Raw genomic sequence first — 15,021 nt, 5'->3', positions numbered from 1 at the left:
ACTCAGATCTGCACCACTCATTAACAGTGCACGCCATGCCACTGCAAACAAAAGAATGTTTCTGTGAATTTTAGCGGTCAGTCATTGTAATACGGCCAGATTATTTATTGAAAAAACCGGCGCATTGTGCTTGCCACCTGCTCATCTCGAGTACAGAGATTAAATAATGACTGCAATAGTGGGGGATAAAAAGAGAAAGAGGCGGATCTGTTTTCCAGATTTGGTCTCCTCACATGCAAGCACATATCATCGCTCGCTGGGGAACGGATTGTAGCCATGGTGCAGTCTCCACGACCGAAATATTCAGAAGGTGTTCTTTAATTTCTCGTTTTGCTCTGACAAACGTAAAATAACAAGGTTTACCTAATCGCTTTCTTGACTGCTCGGCCGCTATAAATCTGGCCAATAAAATGAGCAAAGGGACATCACTTTTATTTAAGAGCACAGTTTTATGAGTTCACAGTTTATAAATTCACTTACTTGGATTTGAGGCAGGCGATGAACGAAGACAGCAACAGGCGCATTCCCCCGGGCTGGTACATGCTCTCACAGCTGCAGTGCAGGCAGCACGGCTTCGGTCGGGCCCGAGTTGGTTGATCCCTTGTCCACCATGGGATCATGATTGCACCACTCCACACACTGCACAGAGCAGGCAGCGGGTCAAAAGTGGCGAGCAGCACCTATCTCTGCTACCGGGCAGCAGCAGTCTCACAACTGAGTCAGCTGCCGCCAACACTGGTTGGGCCGGGTGAGGCTCAGAGAGGCCAAGGCAAGCCGGCGGTGGTGCGAGCGGTCATACGGTGGCTTGCACATAACTTCAGTTGCCTCTGCCATAACTCAACAACCTATTCTCACTGTCCAGTTGAACGCCGCCGCGCATTATGGAAGAGGCACTTAAATAATTATGGTGGAGTGCAGCGTGAAACAAAACAAGGCGGAAGAGACGCGAGACGCCAGCGGCCAGTCGCGTGCACATCTCCTGTTGTTGTAGTGATCGGGAGAGTGCCGCCACGCTGCCCGCGGCGACCCGGAAGCTCTTGGCCGGCCGGCCAAATCGCTCGCGGCCGACCGGAAGTCCCGCCTCCTGATGTCCGTGAGGCGGCCTGCCGGCGCATGGAGCGCCCTGCCGGTCCTGGGTAGCCCGGGTCCCCAGGAGGGGGCCGGGGAGAAGGAGGAGTGTGGCGCCTGTTGCGGGGCTCCTCTGACCTGAGGGAGCCCCGATTGAGAAGAGGAGACGCGCCGTGAGGAGTACAACACTCATTCACGTTAAAAACAAGTGCGCAGAACGACTGCCGATATTTTATACACTGTTGCGGGACAGTTCGGTTTCGAAAACGAGGCCTGACAAGCAAAAGGGATTTCCGGCCGGGAGAAAGGAGAGGCGTGACACGCACTGAAGGGGCGGAGAAACAACGGAGCGGGCTGCGGAGTCTGGTGTGACACGGAGGGACAGGACGAGAGGAGCCGGTGAGGGGGGGCCTCGGGGCACATTGACGATGGCCGCCCCCCCCCCCGTGATGGAAGCCCTGCTTGTGCCCGGTGAGCGGGGTTGGGAGTGTGTGTGTGCGGGTTTGTAAGAGGGGAGAGGGGGGGTGCGCGCGCTTGTATGTGCCTGCGTGTGTTGTGCCTGTCTGCGTGTGTGTGTGCGCGCGCGCGTGTGCCTGTGCGTGCAGGGGATGGGGCCTGCCTGTGTGCGCGCCGTGTTTGCATGCAAGCCCTGCGGTCTGCGCAAGCGCGCTCGCTCCCGCGGTGAAATCCGACACTGGGAAAGCTCGTGACACTTTGGTGTCCACTCTCCCAAATACGGATAGCATTAGTTGTCGAGCTGACAGCATTCATGCTTCGCATGAATGCCACATCAGCTCGACCTAAAAAGAGGCATTCTCCTAGAACAATTTGTCCATAGATCCTAAAAATCAGTTAATACCCTGATTCACTTCCCTCCATTGGACCCAAACCATTTATTTACATTACACAGTCCTACACCCTCCTGAACTCTAAAAACCTCTTTTACTCCTTAAAACTACACACCCTAAACTATAAAAAACAAAGCTTACTACACCTATACACTAAACTTCCCTGAACTATAAAAACACCTTACGTTTAACTAGCCCTATAAAAACAGTAAACATTGAACTCAACATACATATAGGTAATTTTTTTAATTACTTATGTATTATTTACATAGATCGAATTTCTTTGACAATTAAATGTATTACTTACATTTAATATAGATTTAATCATTTACATTTATTTTAAAAAACTCACACTTGATGTATTTATAATGTTAATTATTTTATTATTTAAGTAACATCACCTTAAAAATAAAAATGTAAATAGGTGCATTTGACATACACTAACATATCAAGCTTGGAGTGCAGGACAAAACAAACCATATGATAAGAGAGCAGACTTGGTGAATAAACAATGTACATCTGGTCTACATCATTGGTCTTCCAAGTTAAACCTTATTTTAAAAAACAGTTCTCAAACTATCTTGCTCCCTTCTAGGCCATTTAGGCATTTACTGTCTTGACACAACTGGGAAGGGAAAAATCTGCTAGCAAGGGGTTCCTCACTTACAGAGTCTAATATGCCAGATGAGGCAAAGGCAAACACACTATGATGACACAAATTCTTACCTGGAAACTTGTTGACTTGACCTGAGCAGATGTTATCACTGTCATGAAAGGACACTCCATGCCAATAGATATCACAGGGTTGCCTTCTACCAAGGGCAAACTAAAAGAAAAAAAAATGATATTAACTAGATTAAATTGACTTAAATGTAATAGACCTGGCGCCTCTTTTATGCAAGAGCCTTTGAACATATAAGATTTACTTTAGCCCCTCTAGCCCTCTGCTGAACTTGAGGTAAGCTACACATAATTATCTTCCCTTTTATAAGAAAGTTTTGCCAAATCAGTTTTTATTTTTGATTAGTTAATCTTTCCAGTACAAGAATGCAAACATGATTCTACACAAGGAATTAGGTAATTACAGAGGTTCCTGAACATATAAATATCTTTATATGAAAATTACTACAAAGAAAAGGGATTACAAAGGAAAGAAATGTAGGCTGTTAAAATGACAAATAAAATTAATTAAAAATATCCACTTTAAGATCAGTGAACATATTTAAATAAATTTCTTTGAATAAACACCACGTGAATTGGGTACAGGTCAGTCCAAGGGAGTCAAGTAGGAATATGGTTTAGGACTTAGGACTAACATTGAGGTTATGGTAAACTTAACAGTGTATAGAGTTTAGTTTATATTTAACGTTAAGGATGGAGTTAGCTAATAGGTAAAGTTTAGGAGAATGTGTATAAAGTAAATTTTTGTTATGAATCAATTTGTTGTCAGGGTTGATTTAGGAGCCTTCATAATGTAAACTTAAATCAATTGCAAACGTATTTGCTGTAATAACACACATCTTGCTTGTGCAGAAATCTTTAAGTAAAACATTTTATAATAGTTCCCTAAAACAGTACAAATCGTTTATATACAGTCTAATGCGTGTATGCTTGTGTAAGTCAATCTCTCCACAAACACACTGTTATCTGAATACCTCTAATATTCCTTAATTTGGCTCCAAAATCCAACCATGTTCATTCATGCAATTCCTGTCGTCCATCTGGTCCAAAGGTAATCCAGGCCAAACGCCTTGCATACCACCAGTGGCCTGATTGTATGAACATCCACCCATACACCCGTTCATTGCTCCTGGTAATCTTACCAGAGAGCTCAAGTCCTCTGATTTAAGCACCAACTTACTCTCTTTTTTGGTTAACGTTTTACCTCTTCTAGAACGCTGCTAAGTGGACTCTTCTTTCTGAATGGTATACCCTCCCCCATCTGAGGGGAACTCAAGTAATGGGAAATAGATTCTCGCGTTTCAATTGGTGGCCTCATACCAGGAAACCTCTTGTATCCCTCACAAACTTTGTTTTTCATATGCTCACCTCTACTTTGCATGTTATACTTTCTTGTCCTGATTCACCAGTGGTCCCTACTAGGTTTTACACATCATCCCAACACTTTTTCCCCACACATCCACTTTGCCTGCAGACCGGTGCATAGCTGGGAGAAACAAGTGACGTGCTATACTGTGATGTTCCAATAATCAGTGGGAGAGTGGATTAAGATTGCTCCTGTCCACAAAAAACTTTAAAAAGGCATCATAAAATGTTTACAGAATGTTAGCATTCTCTACTCCACTATTCACCCCAAACAAACGGTGTTGCAGAGGAAATTACTCAATCCAATGTAAGAAGAGGGCTTCAGAAGTGAGGCCGACAAATAGATGCCCACTCTCGAGCCCAGCAGTTTCTGTTCTAAGCTAATCATTTTGTATTTTCATTTCAATCTAAAATGTACAGATATTTTCAGAAGCCCCCTCCCTCCGTTAGTGATAGGATGTATTTTAGTGGGTATCACCATTGTCATGGAATTTCTAAATTTATTTAATGTTAGATGCATGGCACCTTATACTGACTAAGAGTGCCCGCCACCTCTCGATGGTGATATGGTCGTCTGTGACCTGACACTACTGAATATAGCGCTTGACATGAGAGTATGAGATTGTTCGGGAAACCCCCGGCATTGGATTGCATCCCCAGAAGAGCCTTAAAAATATTCAGATACGGTTAGAAATGGGATTTCTGGTTGGGTACGGTTTGCACCTAAGCCAGGTAGAACCCACCACTCTAGTTTGGGCAAGTAAGTTACACACCCAAGATAACCTGTGCCATGCACCTAACATTAAATACATTTAGGAAATTCCATACAAGGCACAAAGTGTACCACAGTGATCTCAGTGTTTCTAGCACTTGTCGCCGCTCCCCCTCTGCCACTTAACGAAGCGTCTAGTGTGTAGTACCAGTAATGAACAATTTTCAGGAGAGTTTCCCTCCCCGAGGCACTGCAAGCCAACGTACTGCCTCTATGCAAGATTTCAGCCCATTCCTTTTCTGAGAATCGGTGTTCACACTCCGTCTCCCACCATGTTCTGGGGATTAGCAGAGGCGTTCAAAAAGGTGTAGATGTTTGACAGCAAGAGTCAGTCATCCCGCCTTGCAAGAGCCAGCGTTCAAACGGGGTAAGGGGCATACTTGCATGAGGTAGTATTGACGGGTGAGTCACCCACTGGCGAACCACTACTTAGTGCCAGCGTTCAGAGTCCGGAAGCCCGAAGTCCTGATGAACCATTGTGAACTCCAATAAGCCCTGTTTGTCAAAGAGGTCTCCTATGTGTTTGCAATTTGCCTCCTGCCACAGAGAGCATGTCGTTCCATGCAGAGCTGTTGGGAAGTCTGCATTTCCCATGATTGGGGTCAGGGAGGAGACCCGGTTGGACAGGTGTTTAGGAACACAAACTTTGTCCCAGACCCCAACAGTGGCTCTGAACACCAGGGAAATGACCACTTCCAGTGGGTGGCTCCCACGTGGGAGCCTTTGAAACTTCCATATATTAATCCTGGCCACTGCCTGGTCTAAGAAGTACCAGTGCTTCTTCGTGAGTGGACATTGCCATTCCACTAGAAATCTCAGTTGGGTGGCCAGGTAGTAATATCCTAGATGTGGTATAGCCAAATCACCCCTAGCCATCGAGCCACCGAGAGATATGTACGCTCCCTGGCCACTGATTGTCCGTAGTTGGGTGTCCGCATGACTGATTGTCCGTATTTACAAGATGGGTGATAAGAAGCCTGGCAAGTCCTGCCATATTAGTGTTGCTCAAGCTGATTTCAGAAGTAACACAGGTACCACTCAACAAAGCTTATGTCTTTACATCAGCATACAGATACATAACACACCTGATTGGGGAAGCCAGTATAGAGACTTCTTCTATCAAAAGTCTGCCTTCCATGAGTGTTAGACCATGTAAAATCCTTCAAAGTGCTGAGTGAGGCAGCCGTGCACCCGGTATGTTCAATTATTTGGTGCATTAATTAGAGTTATCAAGGCCCAGGTAAGATTTTATACCCGGGTAATTTAGATAGGTAATATTAACATATACAAATGGCAGGTGTGAGCCCCAGCATTATCCAATGCAAATAATGATGTGTATGAGACCACATTTGATGGTGGAGTATTCACTTTCTTCTTATGATGTACTTGCAATGTCAAGGACTGAAACCAGCTTAGCCAAAATCCTTACAGAACTTGAAGTCTATTGCAACTGAAAATGCCTCCTTATTAACAGTCTGAAATGCAAGATTCTGGGGGACACAGCTCGTGAGGGATTTTCAAATGCAAAATTAGAATATGTGGGCTATTCAGACTACCTAGGGGTCACTTTCAGAAGAATCGAGAATGAACAGCAAAAACTGGCAGACATCCTACCAGGGAAGGTTTCTTTGGCACAAAAACAAATGAAACTGTTTAACCTTTTTTATTTTTATTTGCTCCTCATGTATCCCAGTGCATAGATGATGGGCTTCCTTCTTAAGAGTTCACATATTCCATGGGCTTCGGCTGTGCTCATCTTCTTCAGAGTTCACATTTTCCATGGGATCCAGATGTGCTTCTCCTTCACAATTCACACATTCATGGGCTCCAGATGTGCTCCTCCTTCTTAACTGGTCACATATTCCTCCTTCTTCAGAGTTCACATTTTCCATGGGATCCAGATGTGCTTCTCCTTCACAATTCACACATTCATGGGCTCCAGATGTGCTCCTACTTCTTAACTGGTCACATATTCCTCCTTCTTCAGAGTTCACATTTTCCATGGGATCCAGATGTGCTTCTCCTTCACAATTCACACATTCATGGGCTCCAGATGTGCTCCTACTTCTTAACTGGTCACATATTCCTCCTTCTTCAGAGTTCACATATTCCATCGGCTCCAGATGTGTTCTTCCTTCTTAAGAGTTCACATATTCTATGAGCTCGATAAGTGCTCCTCCTGCTTGAGAGTTCACATACACCATGGACTGGAGATGCACAGAGTCTATCTGTCCAAATAGCAATCAATCCAACTGGATTGGGGGGAAAGGGTGCAGGTTTTTCAAATTGCCTTCTACATCAGATTTCAATTGTCAACAAAATGATCTTAGAGGAGAAATGAAATGAAATGAAATGAAATGAAATGAAAAAGAAACTTATAGAGCGCACTGCGGCCAAGCGGCATCCTGGCGCTAAGGAACACAACCGTATCTGCCAAGGGATCCAGGGGAGTTAGCCAGGGAAAGCCTGAAGAAAAAGGAAAGTTTTGAGAGCTTTACGAAAGTGTGAGAAGATGGGAATGGAGCGAATAGAAAGAGGGAGAATATTCCAGATCTGGGGAGCCCTCACCGAGAAGCGGGTGCCTCCGGTGCGGGATTTGCGGAAGCGGGGAACGTGAAGAAGAGAGAGAGAAGACGAGCGAAGAGAACGGCATGGGGCATGAGAAGAGATTAAGGAATTGATAAAGAGAGGAGCAGAGCGGGCATGCGCCCGAAAAGCCAAACAGGCAAGTTTAAATTGGGACCTGAAATGAACGGGGAGCCAGTGAAGGGATTTAAGGGCAGGAGTGATGTGGGAAAACTTAGGGAGACGAAAAACAAGACGGGCCGCCTGGTTCTGGATGGCCTGGAGCCGGCGAGTTTCGTAGGCCGGAATGCCTACGTACAGGCCATTGCCATAATCCAGGCGGGATGTAATAAGGGCAGAAATGATGGCTTTGAGGGCATCAACAGAAAAAGAAAACAGGAGGAAACAACGGAACTGATGTGCGCATGCATAGAGAGATCATTACTGATCTTGATGCCCAAGGTCCGGACAGAAGAAGCTGGGGAGGGGGGAGGACCAAAGGAAAGGGGCCAGTGAACAGAGGACCAGGGGTTGGAGGGACCACCAGTGAGAACAAGCTCTGTCTTGTCAGGATTGAGCTTCAAATGATTGAAGCTCATCCATTGGGAAATGAAGACAAGGGTAGAGCTGAGCTTGGGGAGAGAATGAGTAGGAGAAGATAGGTCGAAGACGAGCTGGAGGTCGTCTGCGTAGTTATATACCGAGACCCCCAGCTCAAGAAGAGAGAAAATGAGGGGGCGGATATAGAGATTGAAGAGAAGAGGGGAGAGAGAAGAACCTTGGGGTACCCCACAAGTGACCGGGAGGGGGGGCGCAGAGAAATCAGAGAGGTGAACTGCCTGTGATCTGCCCTGAAGAAAGGACGCGATCCAGGAGTGGGCGGTGCCCTGGATGCCCGCTGCGCTGACGCGGTCGAGAAGAATGGCATGGTCGACCGTATCAAACGCAGCGGACAGATCCAAAAGGACTAAGGCCTGAAAAAGAACATTATATATTAAGTCTTGACATAATTATTATACATGGGACGACTCCGTTTTTTCCTTCTGAATGGATATCTCTCATCAAAATCAGAAATCTGCGCCCATGATAATAGATGCAGTTACTCCTATGTTTTAACTGTGTGTGTTATTCCTACTTTAATATCTCTTACTTACGTGGCACTTTATAGTTTATCTTTAGTGAAATAATTGCATCTAACCACCTATAGCAAGATTAATTAGTGGCAATCATGGAGACGTCTGGAATGTTCTACCAAGGAATATGAACTTGTGCTTTTACTACAATGTTCGTTTTTATTTGTTCAATGCACAGCAATTTATTTAACAATTATTTGTGTGTTTTATGGCACTGCCTGCAATAAACCTTTTGATTGATTGGTTGATGCGTGTTCTGCCAAGGTATAAATGGATCAGAGATTTCCAGGGCGCATACAATCAGGAGCAGTGTGTGGGCAGCAGGGTCTTGAGCGAGGTGTGTAATATTCATGTGCTGTCCTGCCAATCATCGGAATCCAGCGGAAACATGAACTGGTGAGTGGCAAGTCAATTTATTTCATTACAACGAGGCTGCCTTTGGGGGCCGTGCTGTGTTGATAGTTTGTAGGTGATTGCTTGGACAGGTCCATGCAGATAATGCTGCTGTCTAGCTGTGTCAAGGTCAAAGATCTGTTGAGCTCGGCCCGATGGGTGGTCTGTAAACGAGGGCGACGCTTTCGGGCCACATTCTGCTGCCAATGTGCCCTCTTCTTGAGTAACAAATTATTAAAATGTCCTCTTATTTTCCCTTATAGAACGAGGGAGGGGGACTTAAACGTGTGAATGCTTTGCTGCAAGAACCACCACCAGGACAGCACACTGTGGTTCAATTCTTGAAAGGGCCACAATTTAACTCAATAGCATTCGCAGTCGCCATCACCTTTCACTAGAACTGAACTGGAGAGGTCATCCAGGATTCACTTTAAGAAGGGGGAAATTAGAAATATGTTTCAGAGTGCGAGAGGGGTATATGTATCTGGGGAGCATCGGTGCCGCTGCTAAAACTTCTGCTCAACTAAGAAGTTGCCGCAAAGGGTAGTTTGCTGTCAAACATTTGATCTATTGTGTCTCTGAAGGGAAGGGAAAATGTTTTGTTAGTCCACAGAGGATAAATCAATGTGACTGGTTAGGAAGCTATTTAAAATTCACAACTGCAGTATTAACAAACGCCTCTAGATGGCAGTCAGACACCGCAGGTTTCCCTTTAGGTGTTAACATTTCTCAGCATCAGGTCGCCAGGACTATAAAGGGCTGAACAGCTACACACGGAAACCGTAAATGAATCAGTGATAATTACACAGCTCAAGTTGCAGATTGTCGCAATGGTACAATTTTGACAGGCAACATATTCACCTTCATTTAAAGAAAGATTAGGAACTATCCATTTTCATGTGTCTAACATAGCAGGTATAATAAAGCATATAAAAGCAGAATAAATGAGTATGCTAGAACAATTACGGGCACATTAGGGTCAGCTTTGCATAAACTAAGGTATATACTTAAAATCTTTTCACAGGATTGTCTCCAATAGTTGGTGCAAGGACATTGACAGTGTTTCCACAGCATAAACATCAAACAGACAGAATCACAATCCCAAGTAGAGATGAATTAATTATGGGGTGGATTTAAAAAGAAGCAACACATTTATTGTAAAGATGAGGAGCCTGACAGACATAACATGAGAGCTGGGGGAACAATACCAGCGGCAGAGAGATAATACTCCTCTGATGAAAATTGTTCTTTACTCTTCACACGGTCATGGTGGTAAGAAGGTGAAAGTAAACAAAAGTGTCCATACTGCCTCCGGACCCATTTGCTTCATTATGCTGAGAGACTGATATCCTTATTTCATTTGATCACACCTACTTTTCCAGGAAATATTAGAAGCAGGAACATACACAAATACTCAGATATTTACAGAAAGACATATGTGGAGAGAACTGAAACCAGTCAATACAGATACATGCATGTCCTATATAATGACGGACAAACCAGACCTAATGCATATAAATCTCACCTATATACCTCAGGAGAGGAGCTATTTGCTCCAATTGAGAAAATATTTACTGCTGTGCAAACTGCAATTATCAAAGAGCAATCTTCCCTAATCTCAAGAAAATAAACTAATTGTAGTAACAGCAGTTACAACCTTAGAAAGCTGCAGCTAATGCTGTGGTAACTGTTATGACCATGACACGTAAAACTGCAGCACAAGATCTTAAAAGGATAAGAGAAATAGATGCGGCAAAATATTCTGGATCGTTGAAAGTAATATCAAAATATTGAAATGTTGAGAGCTTCATTGAAGACAATGGAGCAGCAGCGGCCGATATGAACTGCTATAGGCCTGATGCTCTCAACATTACAATGTCCTAATAAACAGTCTCTGCCTCTCCTCAATATGTGGATTGGGCAGGGGAAAGCAAAAAGGCAGAGCTTATACAGCAGGACATACAGGAGCCTTCCGTAGCTCACAGCATCACTGGAGCCTCAGAAGGAGGGGTATGATGCTCAGCTCCTGGGTCTCCCTGGCTCGGCTGAACGATAAAAAGCAGTTTAGCTACGTCCAGGGAGAAATTGAGGCTGGCTTCAGCCTCCTTTCACAGCCATTGCTGTGATTGTTCAACAGCTCAACAGCCGTGGCCCTGCATGCACAATTATTTAGTTAAATTATTTCGGTTTCAAACCCCTCCGGCTCAGAAAGCCCCTTGTGTTTCTTCAATTTGTTTTAATAGCCTTATAGCCCACCGTAGCAGGCTATACTGCCCATCACGGTCCTGTTCCCTTGTTAAAAACCCTTGCCTAGGGCCTTTAACACTGGAGCGATCCTTTAATGGCCACCATAGCCCACAACTGCAGGCTATGGGGATATAGACAAGGATTTAAAAATGATAATATAGAAAGTACATCCAATGTCAGAAATGACTCAATCAATTGTGAGGTTATGAAACATGCCAGCTTGTTATAGCTAGGATTGGGAACACTTTTAAGCTAAATTTATAACACAGTCTTTTTGCTGGAATTTAAATCGCATATAGAGTTCAGTGGAAACTAGTTAATAATGTTGAAATATTTCAAGATTCTACACATAATTTGGTCTCAGTAGGAGTTTGAAATATTACCATACACGCTATATGTAAAATCAAGGGTCAAACTATATGGTTAATAAATGAATTTATTCAATGCTTATTAATGTTTTGCAACTTAAAGGATGTCTTTTAAAGAAAGAACCTGGTTGTTACATACAACTAGGGAACTCAGTTTTAAAATATACCTGGGGATTTCTGTATTCAATAAATTGTTTATTAAAGGACAATCTGTATTTTTTAAATACAAAAGACTGTTCTAAGCTAACAGAAATCTCACTCATATGTAAACAAATACTTGTTATGATTAACGTCTTGCAACAACTGCTAATGTTTGTAAGTTGATGGTATCACCAAAACATTTCTGAAATTTTAAGAACAAGAAAAAACGGTTCTTATATTGCGAGTCTCACAAAATAAAGTTGTTTTCTTAACAAGGGTTTATATTTAGTGACTGTGAGCCAGGTGACTGAATGTTGCGGTCATACACAATACCCACCAACAGAAGAAGTGATAACTAGATACCTTTGGCCAAATACTAACAAGGTCTTGTATAAGAATCTTAATAAATTGACAAGCATAGTCTCATTGTTATCGACATAAGATTTAGCCTCTTCGATGCGTCGGACGGCCCCCAGGCGTCGGACGTCACGGTGGGCGTGTGCGGAGGACAGCCGGGGCGGTCCGTTCCGTGCACGCGTGGAATTCTTCCGCATTGCGGGGGAATTCCAGCTGCGTCGAAGTGGTTAGGGATTGAATTACACTTTGGCAGATAGGATTTACTCTGTCACACTGAAGGAATACCCACTTGCCATATTTAGAGATGTCTGCTAGCCCGTGGACATCTCTGGTATCGGCAGGCATTACCATCACTGTGGTTCCTGTCAATGCACTGAAAGTTTAACGGACAAAATCCCAAAGCAAGATTGAAAATAAATTAAAAAAGCAAGGAACTGCTCGCTGTGGGAGTTTTCTCCCAAGGTGTGGGGGTCATTTTGCAGCTTTCACTGTCCCTTACCACCAGGTTTTAACTGGCGATGACAGACGGTAAAAACCTGCCATTGTTCCCCCACTATAAACTGGGCAGGCTTACAAATGGCCAAGCCTCCGACAGTCCAACAGAGTAAGTGTATGCCAGTGGTGTGGATGGAGTAGTCTCTGCCATCAACATGGTGAAGGGCTGCCGGTCAGTAAATGACATGCAGTTTGGTATCCTTTTTGATTAAATGCCCTCTCGGCCAAGCTCTAAATCAAGATCTTAGAATTAGAATTAGTGATTATTACACAGCTCAAGTTGCAGATTGTCGCAATGGTACAAATTTGACAGGCAACATATTCACCTTAATGTAATGAAAGCTTAGGAACTATCCTGTTTCATGTGTCTAACATAACAGGTATAATAAAGCATATAAAAGCATAAGGAAAGGGTATGCTAGGACAATTAATGACACATTAGGGTCAGCTTTGTTTAAACTAAGGTATATACTTTTAATTTTTTCATAGGAATGTCTCCAATAGTGGGTGCAATCACATTGTCTGCGATACTGATAATGAAGAAATTGGGGAGAGGATGTGGCAAATGGGGCTAGGGCGGTCAATCTCAAATCTGGGGAACCAGGTTCGAGTCTTGGCAATGATGCTCAACATCCTGTGATTCTGGGCAAATCACTTAAGCTCCCTGTGTCTAACAAAAATGAATGAATGTGCCCTTGAGTAGCATAACTGGTGCTCATGTAAAGCGCTCTGATACCTTTGGGTCAAGTTTGTGCTATATAAAACTACGGGGGGAGGGAAAAATAATAAGAAATGAGTGGACTCAGTAGACTGAAGAAGGTGCTCCAGGTGTGGTTAAGTTGAAGTTGAAAGAATGGGGTTGTCTATAACCCACAGCGATGAAGTGCACTAATTTGGGGGGAAGCGGGGGATTTGAGTGTTCCTTATCTGAAAGTTGTCGTCTGGAGAACACATGAAGGATGACACTCCGCAGCACAATCAAGACTAACAGAACAAAACAATATGCTCTGAAGCACTGAGTATTAATGCAAAATCCAGCGCTTTTCTTTTTGCTCACAGAGCACTTCCATTTCATTACAGTAACACAACATACACATAGTTATGACCACATATTGAGAAAAGATGGTCTTATTAAACTAACAAAAATTGCTTGTTATTATTAAGGAGGAGTAATGCATACAAGGAAGGGGTAAATGAATGAAGGGGGCGTGGCTAGGGTGCCGATGGCGGAGGTCGCCTGAGCGCTCGGCTCCGCGATCGAGCCGCTTTTATCCTGTGTACTGGCTCCAGGGCTCCCCCGATCCTCATCCGGGTGTCGGTGCGGGGGCGCTACGTGGAGACCTGCGGCCGGAGTGCCTCAGAGTTGCCGAGGGAGCGGAGAGGGAGCCTGACCGGGCAGCTGAGGAGCGAGTGGCGCAGCCTCCATCATGGCGCCCGCCCCGGTCCGGTGCTCGTAAAGTACTCGGCGGCCCTCGCGGGTCGCGGGACCGGAGGACTCCAGCCCGCCGCCTTCCTACTCCTGACAAGGTGCGGGGCGCGCCGGTCGCCTGGATCACCGGTGGCCTCCAGCGTTTGGCGGACCTCGCTGGCTGTGGAGCGCACCCGATGGGTCCCCCCGGGGCACTGCAAGACGACGGAGCCGGGGAAACTCTCCGGCACCCTCACCGGGCCGGGGAAGCTGCCGCCTGCTACTCTGTGCTCACCGGGGGCCTCTAACGTGGACCAGCACTGTGGCACGAAGGAGTACCCGCACAGGGGACTGGAGCTGCCGCCGGGAGACCGCGATCCACCAGGGTGGAGGCGAGGGTCTGAGCCCCAAGATGGCGGCGGTGATTGCTGGAAGCGCAAGTGGGTAGCAGCGGTGCAGGACGACTAGTGAGGGGCCCTCCTTCTTCCTACGGCTACCCTTGTTCCCGGCGAGGCCCCGACTTCTGCAGGGTTGGTTGGAGCGCGGATACTTGCACACACGGAGCGGCCTGCACCACGTGCGCATGTGAGTTGCCTCGACCATGGTGGGGGGGTTGGCCGCTTGCTGCGGAGCCCCTGGTCCTGACTGACGGGATCCGGTCGAGCTGCCCGCTGATTGCTTGGCCTGAGCCGGGGCTTGGCTGCTTCGCCTTTGGCCGTGCGGTTGGTGCCGACTGGGAACTCGAGCGGAGGTGGGACCGAGCTCGTGGATCAGCGAGGAGCCTCCCGGGTGTCGAGCGAGACCACTCCTTGGGGCCCTGGACTTTTAGTGGCTGACGCTTGGGGCGACCATGGGAAAACCGAAGGGCGCCAAGGGGAACGCGCAGGTCACCTCCGATACCGAACTGCCGGAAAAGAGTGACCGGATGGACCCAGAGGTGCCGACCTACCCGAGTCTTCAGCGGCAATTGGACGACATCTTGGCGGCCATTACGGACACGAGGTCGGCGCTTCAGCGGGACATCGCCCAGGTGGTGACGGGCTTGGGATTGCTCAGGGCTGACCATGGCAAGCTCTCGGACAGGGTCAAAGAAGTGGAAGATTCGATAGGAACCCTGGAACCGGCGCAGAAGACGTTGGCAGCTGTCATGAAAGATACACTGACGAGAATTGATACGCTG

General features: G+C 45.8%; 1 protein-coding gene across 1 annotated transcript in view; it reads right to left on the bottom strand.

The window, feature by feature from the left end:
• Positions 1-15,021, bottom strand: part of TTLL11 (tubulin tyrosine ligase like 11) — a 623,794-nt gene that overhangs the window by 538,193 nt on the left and 70,580 nt on the right. Inside the window, exon 2 of the mRNA XM_078641848.1 lies at positions 2,643-2,742. Coding sequence (XP_078497974.1) covers positions 2,643-2,742 — 100 coding nt within the window. The remainder of the gene's footprint in view (positions 1-2,642; positions 2,743-15,021) is intronic.

Source organism: Lissotriton helveticus, chromosome 5_1 (assembly GCF_964261635.1).
Source record: "Lissotriton helveticus chromosome 5_1, aLisHel1.1, whole genome shotgun sequence".
Lineage (NCBI taxonomy): Eukaryota > Metazoa > Chordata > Amphibia > Caudata > Salamandridae > Lissotriton > Lissotriton helveticus.
The sequence above is the reverse complement of the archived record's forward strand: the minus strand, read 5'-3'. Positions and strand labels throughout refer to the sequence as shown.